The sequence below is a fragment of the Myxine glutinosa genome, chromosome 11, assembly GCF_964187855.1.
Source record: "Myxine glutinosa chromosome 11, kmMyxGlut1.1, whole genome shotgun sequence".
NCBI lineage: Eukaryota > Metazoa > Chordata > Myxini > Myxiniformes > Myxinidae > Myxine > Myxine glutinosa.
Genome location: NC_136271.1, coordinates 44,311,312 through 44,324,462, shown reverse-complemented (window position 1 = coordinate 44,324,462; position 13,151 = coordinate 44,311,312). Strand labels below are relative to the sequence as shown.

The 13,151-nt window shown below is 43.9% G+C and overlaps 1 protein-coding gene across 1 annotated transcript in view; it reads right to left on the bottom strand.

Moving 5' to 3' along the window:
- The window catches only part of STYX (serine/threonine/tyrosine interacting protein), a 72,432-nt gene that overhangs the window by 23,274 nt on the left and 36,007 nt on the right, over positions 1-13,151 (bottom strand). The window contains exons 7-8 of the mRNA XM_068130576.2: positions 10,711-10,747; positions 10,029-10,068 (exon numbers count right to left, since the gene is read on the bottom strand). Coding sequence (XP_067986677.1) covers positions 10,029-10,068; positions 10,711-10,747 — 77 coding nt within the window. The remainder of the gene's footprint in view (positions 1-10,028; positions 10,069-10,710; positions 10,748-13,151) is intronic.

Sequence of the window (13,151 nt, the reverse complement as noted above, 5' to 3'; positions counted from 1 at the left end):
TCTCCACTCCAGAATTGCTGAGTGGCAAGTTCAATAGCTCAATTGGAGATTTTTTGATTCAGATTCGCCACGCAACTCACCCTAAGGCCTAATCATGGCGAGGGGAGCTTACCTTCCCTTTGCCTTCCCAGCCCACAAACTATTTGAGCAGTCCATCCGAAACACAAACACACGTCCGACACATTTAAACAAGAGATACGTGAGTCTGGGTAGTTCCATATTCTTTCCATTTCCTAGTGATGGAGCTCACTGTGCCCTTGGGAGCTTTCAACACTCTAGAAATTGTTTTATTATACCCTTCCCTCGATCTATGCCTCCTCACAATTCTATCTTGGAGTTCTACGGATAGTTCCTTGGACTTCATGGCAGAGTTTTTGTTCTGACATGCACTGCCAATTGTGGGATCTTATATAGAAAGGTGTGTTTCTTTCTAAATCATGTCCAATCAATTGAATTGGCCACAAGTGGACTCCATTCAAGTTGTAGAGACATCCCAATGATGATCAAAGGAAATTGCGTGCACTTGAGCTCATTTTGGAGTGTCATAGCGAAGGGGATGAATACTTGTTGACTCAAGACATTTCAGCTTTCCATTTTTAATTGATTTGTAAAAATTCCTAAAAAACAATCCTACTTTGACATTATGGGGTTTATGTGTAGATTAGTGGGTAAAATAAATCTTAATTTAATCCATTTTAAACTCAGGCTGTAACACAACAAAATGTGAAAAAAGTCAAACGTGCGTGTGAATACTTTCTGAAGGCACTGTAGTTTGTGTTCTTTATTGATTTAATATTTGTCTTTAATATGTAGTTAAGTAAGGTTAAAGTTATGTTTGAGTGACCAAAAATGTGCATTGGAAACACATCAGTGTTACGTTAGGGCGGGTCATACTCAGGTGCCAAAATCAATCTGAAGGAAATCCTAACATGAGGGGTGTCTATATTATGTTTTTTTATGGGGAATTCAAATATGAGTTTATTTTTTGGATAGGATAACTCTAACCTACATCAATTTGTATTTCTAAATTGCCAATGTTACCCTTTCGAACCCCTTTATAAGATATTAAAAGATATAAGGGAAATCATTCATATTGACACAGCCAAATCAAATGTACATATTTATTAACAGGTGAACTGTATGTATATCACTGGTTACAATTACAAAGATCAATCTCCTTACTTCTTGAACTTTACCAGGTTGCACAAGTCCTGCTTTGACTCATTCTTGGACATCAGCCTCCTGCTGGTCTCCTGAGCCCTGATGCCTCCATCCCTCTTTTCCTGTGAGAAGTACTTAGCAGAAGCCTCAGTCACCATTTTAACAACCCTCTCAATGTTTTGTGTGTGGCAAAGCCAGTTGAGCACCTCCATGGGGGTGTTGATGAAGTTCTTCACCTCCGAGGTGCTTAGGGAGCAGGTGAGAGGTGGCTCTGACACACCTTCTGACCAGCTGATCAAGTTACCAATGCTGAAGCATCACAGTTGATGTCAGGTGTCTTTCTGGTCCTGACAGAGGAGTCCCCCAGCTGAGTGTCTGGGTCCCCCTCTCCCCTGATGGCCAGGATTCTCTCCACCCCCTCAGTCCTCTCCTTCTGATCCTCAGAGCACAGCAGTGTTTGGAGGATGGCTTCACTGTGGGCATACCAAGCAGATCTTCTCACAGTCGGCATCACAAGGTCCAGCACCTCCTTCCTCTGGGACTTGAGGCAGTCCAGCTGAAACAAGATGTGCCTAGGCCCTTCGATCCAGGAGTGCTTGACTTTCACGTTGAACCAACATGGATAATACACTCCAATGATGAATTCCACAATGAATTGCAGATTCTTCCGGTTCTTTCCTTTCAGTCCATGCTTTGACACCCAGAGCCTGAGAAGTCTGTTCGCTGTGGTGAGCCAGCGGCTGTGGTTTACTGGTCCAATCTCCACTAGAGCCAGCCTTGCAGGAAGCACTCCATCCCTGATTGCACAGACAATTTTATAGCCATAGTGTTGATCAGTTGAGAGATCTTCAATGGCCTTGTCAGACAGCTTGATCAGTGGAGGGCCAACAAAGATCCGGGTGAAGTTTGGATTGATATCCAAGTCTGTAGCAGAAGCAAGGAGCTTTCCTATTGGCCCGGAAAATGTGTTGTCTGACAGAGTAGGGCCATCAAGGTGAACAATGAGATGGCGCAGGGGAAGTTCACCAGTGTGCAGGTTGCACACGAACCAGACCAGCTTTCTCCCCAGGTGCAGCTCCAGCTTCCGCATTACTCCAGCTTTCACACCAGTGTTGACATTTGTTGAGTCTCCTCCAATGGCCCACAAGGTCTTATCAAAACCCCTCTCTTTCAGCCAGGCAAACAGGACCTTAGCAATCTGCTCCGCATGTGACTCCTCTTTAGTTGCTTTCTCTGGGGTAAAGTGGAACAGATAGTAGCTACCAGGCTCACTAACAACAGTATAGTGTTCTTCCTTGATCTTTGCAGGAAAAGATTGGTCATTGCCCTCAGCTTCCATCATCACATTGGTCAGGTCAATCCACCCATCAAAGAGGATGCAGGAGATCCCCCCCTACTCCCTGCACTTCTCATCAAACTCTTCCCCCAGCTCTGTCATCAACTTCTCCTGTGCTCTATTGACCTTGTTCTTATGAATCACTTTACTTGTATTGTCTTCTGTGATGATTCCTGCATCAATCAGAGCTGCAGTTGCTATCGCTGCAGTTGGCCTCAGCCCTATGCCATACCTTACACTAGCAAGGGCAATGTTTGGAATCTCATCATAGTTTTTCTGGACCTTTGCTGAAGCTGCAGGCTCAGTGTCAGTTTCAGGGAAGAGCTCAACTTCAGTGACAAACTCATCTTCAGCACCACTTCTCTCCAATTCCAGATCCTCATCACCATCTGACAAAAATCTCTCAACATCCTTCCTGGCTGCCTTCTCTGCTGCTGCAGCATTTTCCTCCTTGCTCCTTCTCCTTTTCTCTGCATTCTTTTTATTTTCCTGCCTTTCCAATGTCCTCACCTGTCTCTTGTGCTCTGGCAGATCAGGGCTCCCCATTTGGTGGGGTCCTTTACTTCCAACCTTCTTTTTCTGTCCCTTAATGTAGGCAAGATCTTTCACAGGAATCATTTTCTCTCTGCTGCAGGAACAGTTAATGTGGGCTTGGATCACACAGCCCTCACCGGCCTCACAGCCTCCCCCCTCACAACTGGTAATCTGACACTTGCAAGTCAAAATATCAAATAACTTGTCTAACTTGACAATGAACCTCTCTTTGGCATCAAGTTTGCCCTTCCCAAGACAAAACTTCACTGCCTGATTCCAGACCTCCTTGAGCTTGGACATGATGGTCACCTTTTCATTGATAACAGGAGGCTTGAAAAGAGCATTAGCTTTGCTCCACTGACAAATCAGACCAGGGTAGATGTCAGACACGAGCTGGTCCACTGGGTAGTTCCTCCTGTCATCTTCACTTTGCTCCCTCAAGTAGATGCCATACCTCAGGATATCCCTCACAGTTGGCAGTTCAGACACCAACAGCTCCTGCCCAGTGCCAACAAGATTACTTAAATGAGAACTTGATTTCATCCTTGTTCTGACTTGAGCCATTTTTAGTAGTTCACACTGAAATAAAAACAATAATACACAGGTAAGTATCCACTACAGACAGATATTAAGGTATTACACAGGTATTACAGAAAACCATCAAAATATTCACTTCACAGGTCACTATTTTCCTTCACATGTAACTCAGGCTGGCAATAGGTAAGTACACAAATCAATTAACAAATATAATATAAAACAAGGTAATTTACATCTAAAATTATTATCTATTTGTTCCTCAGGTTCCTTATCAAAAACGTACTTACTGGCAATGCCATAAGAAGAGAAGAGAAGACGGATGGATAAGGATTGCCAGCCTCCTCAACATCGAGCTTTCAGCAACAAGATGGCTACAACTGCCGTCCCAACAGGAAGTTACCAAAATAAAAGCCCGAACTTCAAAATAAAAAACTTCTCTTTTTTCCAGAAGAATAGCAAAATAATCAAAAATTTAATAATAATCAACTGCAAATTGATGTAGGTTAGGGTTATCAGAATTTTTTTTAAACCTCAGATTTGTGTTCTACACACCAAAATACGTAATATGAACACCCCTCTCGATTGATTTCCAAAAAAAAAAAAGTATGGCCCGCCCTAGTGTTACGTGCTCCTTCCCGACCCCCTGGTCATGGTGTACCTCCAAGCCCCGAGAGGAGTCACGGCAGAAAAATGTGTTATTCTGTGTGTCAAAGATCAATGGAGAAGCCACCCCAATTGTTACTCACAAACAAATATTGTATTAAGATCACACAAGAATAACAATATAACAACAATAGTATTCAAAAGTACAATCAATATGTCCTATGATGGTACCATCAGGTTTGTAATATATAACTCACTGTGCTCCAAGTGAGTGAAACAAGAACATTCCCCAATGTCTCTTATTCTCGGCTTCAAGACGAAGTTGATTCGCTCCAGCGATCGCCAGAACGATGTCCAATCGAGACCAGAATCCCGTGCGGATGGCAAATACAGACACACAGCCGGAGCTGTACAAAGGCGCCCTCAAGGCGACTGGGAAATCCAAAGGCACCCTACAGGCGACTGAGAGATCACACCCTCAGGTATGGCCGAATTAACCTTCAAAAAGCCACGTCACACACACGCCCCAGATCGACGTCTGAATGCGGTGAAAATGGTCGAAAAGAGATGAAAGCGCGAACGAAGCACAAGTCTTGCGCGAGTCAAAATGGCAGACGACCCGCTCTTGAGACCTAACAGCCCGGTGATAATTCTCCTCGGAATCCACCGCCAAAAACCTGACACGCAGGTTGATCGGTCACAGCGATGACAACTCTGTCGCAGGAATCCCTTTCCCGGAAACCCGAAAGTTCGCCAGTGACTCTTGCTCGCCAATGTTCGCTCCAGACCGCAAGTAGCTCAGCTCCTTCTTGTCCGACTCCTCTCGCTCCGCCCTCTTTTTCTCTTCTTCCTCTTCGTCGGCCGGTTCCCGATCCGGTTTCCTGTTTCTTTTAACATTAACTTTTTTACCTTTTGAAAACAGTTCATGAACAATAAACCTTTTGAAAACAATAACAGTACATGGAATCAGAAATATTTACAGTGGATGCAAACCACCACAACGGAAGTGACGAATCCGTAACACTTCCCCCCCTCAAGAAAGAAAGTTTGAACATAGTGAAAACTTTATTTGCAGGGAAAACTCTCCCAACAAACAAAAGTAAGCTCACACCCAAATCATCAATTCCCGTGAGCAACGAGAATCAATATTTCCCAAAAATAAAGCAACAAAACTTCAAACAACCAACAGAGATTTCCAAAGTTAGTCCACTCTGGACAAAGCATCAGCAACGACATTGTCCCTGCCCTTTACATGCTCAATTTCCAAGTAGAACTCCTGCAAAGCCAAACTCCATCTCATCAACCCCTGATTTTTATTTTTTCATTTTTTGAATGAAGGTTAAGGGGTTGTGATCAAAAATCCAAAGTCAAGGAAATCTATAGCACTTTTTTAGGGAGGCCGAGCTGAGAGCCAGGTTTCATGGTGGTTGGGTGGAGAGGCCTGGAAGTATTCACGACATGGATGCCTTTACGAACGTGGAGTTCACGGTTAATCCGTGTAGGAATCTTGGCTCGGCTGCTCCACAGCATTCAGTGCTTCAAACTCTTCCTAACTTTCATAATAATCACGGTTGGAGCGCTTGTCGCTGTAGTCACGTGAATAGCGGTCTCCTTCTCGGCCACTACCCTGATAATCATCCCTTCGGGAGCTGCCGTAACTCTGGGAGCCTCCATAGTAATCTCGACTGCGGCCACCACCAAAACTACTACTTCCACCCCGGGAGCCATAGCCACCCCTGAAACTACCTCCACGTTTTCCTCCTCTGTAGCCCCCTCGACGCCCATGGCCTGCCTTCTCTACTATTAAGGTCCGACCATCCAAATCCTTGCCATTCAAATCCTTTTCTGCATCTTTGGCATCCTTTGTGTTTTCAAACGTGACAAAGCCAAACCCTCTTGACTTTTGCATCTCCCTGTCTTTTATCAGCCGCACTTCCAAGAGTGGTCCATATTGGCCGAAGACAGAATCCAGAACAACTTCCCTTGTTTTGAAGTACAGTCCACCTACAAAGAGCTTGCCAACATTGCCTCCATCCATGACTTGTGTGTGCTGACACTTAGTTTTTGGGTACTTGACAAGACGTGCCTGTGCAAAGCGTGACGTCAGTACCTTCCTCTTCTCTTCAGAGCGCTTCCTACCCATAGCACGAGTCGTGGCACAGGATGGAAAGATACCCGGAATCTTCTGCTTTACCTGTGCAGTGTTATTTTCCATGCTAGGCTTTTCAACAAACATCGGGTTACCAGAAACGTAACCACCGGCCAAATCATTCCCGATAACAAAAGATATTCCCTCCACAGGTAGAGTGGCTTGTAACCCGACGGTGACCAGTCCTGACACCAAATCAGACTTCAAATGGATGAGATGAAGTGGGGCTTTAACACAGCCACCAACCCCCTGTAAAAGAACACTAACACCAGTTGCCGTCTTCTCTGACAATGGCAAAATGCCCTCAAGCATCAAAGATTGATGTGTTCCTGCGTCCCTCAATACCCTAACAGGTCTTTGGTTAGTCAAGTTTCCATCCAATGACACAAACCGCTCTGAAATAAAAGGTTTGTAACCCTCTTGAACAAGGTCGTTCTGTGATGCCGTAACTTTGGCATGGGCATCTTCACAAGGCACTGTCCTCCAAGGACGATTTCTCACATTTGCCAATGCATTCGGAGTTGTACTAGTCTGACTCCGCTCCTGATTTTTCCTTCCCAGGGCATAACATTGGGACATCAAATGTCCAGGTTTCTTGCAAAAAGCGCAAGTAGGCCCGGAGGAAAAACTTGTGGTCTGCCTCGAGCCCCCCGGAAGATAAGTCTGTCTTGGAACTGTAGTCTTCTGATCCCTAAAAGTAGCGGTATCAGATTTGTCCCCATAGTCATCTCTAGGCCGCTTCCACGAATATTTGTTCTCCGCCCCTGATTTACCATAACTCCCCTGGCTAACTCTAGGCGGGAAGTTAGGTTTGTGGAACCCCATCCTGTGTGTCAAGGCATAGTCATCTGCCACGGTTGCTGCCTCATACAACTCTGGTACTTTCTTTTCCTCCAGATGTACTTTAATGTCTGCGTGGACACACTGTTTGAATTCCTCCACTGTCGGAGGAGGATCAATTGTCGCAACAGGTTGAAGTCTTTCCCAATCCCCTTCGAATCACACCACCGATCAAACATGGTTTCCTTCATTCTGGCAAACTCCACATGGGTCTCACTCTCCCTCTTCCTGGCATTCCGGAATTTTTGCCGGTAAGCTTCAGGGACCAATTCATAGGCTTTGAGAATGGCTTTCTTCACTTTCTCATAATCTACACATTGGTCAATCGGTAAAGCCGAAAACATATCTTGAGCTTTACCCACCAAAACACTTTGCACTAACATAGTCCAGGACCCCACAGGCCATTTTAGCATTTGAGCCACTTTCTCAAAGTGTAAAAGAAACTTGGCTACCTCCTTTTCATTGAAGGGTGGAACCAGCCTCACATGCCTACCAACATCCCAGGTGTTCTGACTAGTTGTCGAACCAGCCGGCATGGATACGACTTCTCCCCGTTTTCCCATTAATTCCAGCTCCTTGAGTTTAACTTCCTTCTGATACTCCACGTCACGTTCCTTTAACTCCCTTTCGGCTTTCCTTTCTTCTGCTCTTTCCTTTGCTCTTCTTTCTTCTTCAGCTCTCCTTTCCTTGGTTCTTCTCTCCTCGCGTTCTCGTTCCTGTTCTACTCTTCTTTCCTCGAGTTCTCTTGCAGCTCTCCTTTCCTCTGCTTTTAACCTTTCCTGGTTCTGCAGTTGCATCTCCATTTTCCAGAGCTCCACATTTTCTTTTTCCTCGGGTAACCAATCCAAGGCTACCTCTGTCCATGTTCCTTGTCCCACCAGAGATTCTACCACCAATGTCTGCATCTCTGCTTTCTTCATATTAACTCGGACCTACAAGTTAAAATGTCTGGCCAATATCAAGAGTTCCGATCTTTTTAACGCTAGGAACTGTGCCTCATTAGGGGACGCCGCAAACTTTTCTGCGTCAAACACCATGGTGACTATTAGTTAGCACCTGTTAACCTTCACACAAAAATTTCCAAATTTTTTCAAAAAATTGGGCATGTTAGAAAAATTCAAAATTTGGGAATTCTGGGAATGTTAGGGAATTCTATCCCGGACGAGTTATCAGGGAATTTAATCCCAGAAAAGGATCCCAATTTCGAGCCCCCGAGCCAATTGGACGATCCCCCAATTTCTGTTACGTGCTCCTCCCCGACCCCCTGGTCACGGTGTACCTCCGAGCCCCGAGAGGAGTCACGGCAGAAAAATGTGTTATTCTGTGTGTTAAAGATCAATGGAGAAGCCACCCCAATTGTTACTCACAAACAAATATTGTATTAAGATCACACAAGAATAACAATACAACAACAATAGTATTCAAAAGTACAATCAATATGCCCTATGATGGTACCATCAGGTTTGTAATATATAACTCACTGTGCTCCAAGTGAGTGAAACAAGAACATTCTCCAATGTCTCTTATTCCCGGCTTCAAGACGAAGTTGATTCGCTCCAGCGATCGCCAGAACGATGTCTAATCGAGACCAGAATCCCGTGCGGATGGCAAATACTGTCACACAGCCGAAGCTGTACAAAGGTGCCCTCAAGACGACTGGGAAATCCAAAGGCGCCCTACAGGTGACTGAGAGATCACACCCTCGGGTATGGACGAATTAACCTTCAAAAAGCCACGTCACACACACGCCCCAGATCGACGTCTGAATGCGGTGAAAATGGTTGAAAAGAGACGAAAGCGCGAGCGAAGCACAAGTCCTGCGCGAGTCAAAATGGTCGACGACCTGCTCTCGAGACGTAAAGGCCCGGCGATAATTCTCCTCGGAATCCACCGCCAAAAACCTGACACGCAGGTTGATCGGTCACAGCGATGACAACTCTGTCGCAGGAATCCCTTTCCCGGAAACCCGAAAGTTCACTAGTGACTCTTGCTCGCGAACGTTCGCTCCAGACCGCAAGTAGCTCGGCTCCTTCTTGTCCGACTCCTCTCGCTCCGCCCTCTTTTTCTCTTCTTCCTCTTCGTCGTCCGGTTCCCGATCCGGTTTCCTGTTTCTTTTAACATTAACTTTTTTACCTTTTGAAAACAGTTCATGAACACAACCTTTTGAAAAGAATAATAGTACATGGAATCAGAAATATTTACAGTGGATGCAAACCACCACAAAGGAAGTGACAAATCCATAACATATAGCGAAGGGGATGAATACTTGTTGACTCAAGACATTTCAGCTTTCCATTTTTAATTGATTTGTAAAAATTCCTAAAAAACAATTCTACTTTGACATTATGGGGTTTATGTGTAGATTAGTGGCTAAAATAAATCTTAATTTAATCCATTTTAAACTCAGGCTGTAACACAACAAAATGTGAAAAAAGTCAAACGTGCGTGTGAATACTTTCTGAAGGCACTGTAGTTTGTGTTCTTTATTGATTTAATATTTGTCTTTAATATGTTGTTAAGTAAGGTTAAAGTTATGTTTGGGTGACCAAAAATGTGCCCTGGAAACACATCAGTCATTATAACATTACGTCCATGGGAATATCTCGCCTGCTTAACATTGCACATTCGAGGAACGCATCCCCGACGTTAAGTGGAAACTTGCTTTAGCGTGTTTTAAAATAACAATTATACAATTTATTTCAAGAAATATCACACTTTGCAAAAAAAGTTTCATTTATGTAATTCAACGTCTTAAACAAAAGATAAGTCAATTCTCAGTACAAGTCAAGGCCTGTACTTTCGGCGAAAAAAGCATTGACTTGTATACTAAAATATATAGTATTTAAAGTAGCAAGAATGAAAAAATACCTTCGAGAAATCCCTGCATTTCCATGGATTAAGGCCTTCCCTGGAACAAAATTAAAATCCCATTATTGAAACCAATGGCATTGCAATTCCTATTTGAGTCTCTCAGATTTGCTTACTAGTCACAAAGTTGACCCTGGTGTTGGCTTAGCGGTTAGGGTGCCGGCTTGGGATCCTAGAATCCTGGGTTTGAATCCCGGTCGATCGCTGAATTAACGCCAGGGGGGTTGACTCAGCCTGTCATCCTTCCGAGGTCGGCAAATTGAGTACCAGCTTGCTGGGATGAATGATCCCGGTGTGTACCCCGGTTTAGAATAGGTGCACCATATCCCTGCGCATCGTAAGAGGCGACCAAGGGTTGGCGGCAGGAAGGGCATCCGGCCATAAAAACATTGCCTCAAACAGGGAACCATGATTATCATGGGGCCCGCCCTAGCGGGGAAAAATGGCCTTAAAACGATCATTCATTCATTCATTCACAAAGGAAGGCACACAAAACTGTGTGCGAAAGTGACAAGTTAGTCACACAAAAGGGCAGAATTGTAGTAAACCAAGTTGCCAGAATTTTCAAGACACTAATGCTTTGACCACTGCTAAATCATTAACAAGGCAAATACTTAAGTCACCTGGTACAAAAGCTTGATATTGAAATAAACTACTACTTGTGCTATCATGCTGAACTTACCTCCAGCTTGCAAACAGTCATCGATGAAATCCTTCGTCTGCAGGGAGGGAGAGAGAGAGCTTCAGATATAGAAAAATATGGTCATAAACCTGCAACAATACCATCCGGAAGTGCAACAACGGAAGTGACAGACAATTTCAGCGGAAGTGCAACCACTCGATTACACTACCTGCACTAACTGCTGTGGAAAGAGGAGAGGGTGCAAAACCAGAAAGGAGGCGATAGAAGACAGAGAGCACAGACCTGTCTGTGATATGAAAGTGATAGGCCCATAGACTCAACATTCCCCCCCCCCCCCCCCTTTTTAAAGGCCATTTTCACTGCTAGAGCAGGGGTTAGCCTTGCGGGCCCCCATGACAATCATCATGGTTTCCTTTTTGAGGCAATGTTTTTATGGCCGGATGCCCTTCCTGACGCCAACCCTTTAGTCGCCTCTTACGACACGCAGGGATACGGTGTACCTATTCTAAACCGGGGCACACACCGGCTTGCAAACCTTGCATGATGCACCTTGCACCGGCTTGCATTATCGCGCGATATTATAATTATCTTGAAAGGCCTTAGTTTCCTCAGTGGAAATCTGAGCAAGGGGCCAGGCAGGGACACCAGCTCAGAGCAGAGAGAAGTACTGTATTCCATCAAGCTGCGAACAAAGGCTTTGTAAGTCGATAACAGATCAGATGCAGGTGTGTCAATGAAGAACTTTGTAGGATTATAGGATGCCCAAACCACATGACCTGCAAGCAACAAGTGTCGCCTGCCACACAAACACATTGCCTCTGCCCTGCTGATCACCATTGAGAAGGTTTGCAGTCAGGAATATTAAATTTAACCAAAGAAGCACATTGAACCAATGACATGATGCTGACGTCATGTGCATAAATTATGGCAACACATCACCTCCAAACTAAGAAGCATCGATATATATATATATATATATATATATATATATTTATATATATATATATATATATATATATATATACAGGGTGGGCCATAAGTAGCCATACATAGGGTTTTTTAAAGTGGTCGCAGACGTACAGCCACAGATGAAGATACAACGGACAGAATACTAACAACGCTTACACGGAGTCCCCTAAAAAGTACGCGACGGTTGTCTGCAGAAAGCGGTGTCAGCAGATCGAGTATCAGGTGCATTTTGAAAGCAAACAAATGGCATCCATACAAATTGCATATGGCGCAGCATCTGAGTGAAGACGACCCGGATAGACGGATGGAATTTTGTGAATGGGTATTAAGCAAATTGAACGATGACGCAAACTTCTCATCTGGGATCTTGTTTACCGATGAAGCCAATTTTTACGTCAATGGAGATGTTAATCGGCAAAACTTACGTTATTGGAGTAATTTCATAAAAGTGTTTATTTTCCCTATGTATGGTTACTTTTGGCCCACCCTGTATAATCGGGAGATTAAATCAGACGTGGACGTAGCTTCAGGACGTCGATCTTTAATTTTCGACAAGCTTTCGACCAACAAAGGTCTTCTTCTTAGTCGTCCCCAAGTTCAACGGAAGAAGATTTTTTTTCAACGGTGAAAAACTTCCTAAAAAACGTTTTTTTTTTGTACGGCCTTTAAAACTTTTTTTTTCAATTGAATTGTATACTTGAACATGAGAACACAAATCACCTTCGTGGCACCCCTAAAACGTGGCACCCACAGCCTCCAGTTTGGCAATACTGGGACAAAATATCACAGCATTTTACTCCATCTCGGAAAATCAAATTTGCAGCCCGTGCTCTTAACATTTGGGAATATCGAGATTCAGTCAAAATCACGGCTCAGGAAATATAGATTGTGGTCGAAACGCAAAGTAAGAGTTAAAAAGACCCTTCCCATATCATTTTCTAAAAATTGCGTGGGATAAGGTGTTCTATGAACTCTCGTTGAATTATGCAGGAGTTTCCCGAATGGAAACCTGCCTGTTTGGTCCATGTGGGAAAATATCTGGTTAAAGATGAGATGTTAAAGTAACTCACACATATAACATAAATAAATTGGGCTGAATTTATTTGGGCTTACGCAGTTTTTAACCATGTAGACGGTTTAACCCTTACAACATCCGCTGTTAACCATGTAGAGTTTTTAACCATTTTTAACCATCATTCCAAATAGAAGTTAGTAGAACAATGTTTCAAAATGGCTACAGTCCCGACACAACAGCATAGTTTATGGATCTGGCATTGAGAAGATATAAAGTCATAACAAACCAAAACCAAGCAGTTATGCATCAACGAATGAGGAAAAAGCGAGGTGCATTATAAATGCTGATAAACACAATGGCTCTTACTGTAATATTGCATCAAAGATGGTAGTGTGGTGTTGTGCAAAATGTAACACCATAACACCTCGCTGTTAATGTCACACTGCTTTGCAGCACAGCAATAATGTGCACAGGCTGGTTGGGAAGGTTCATTTCA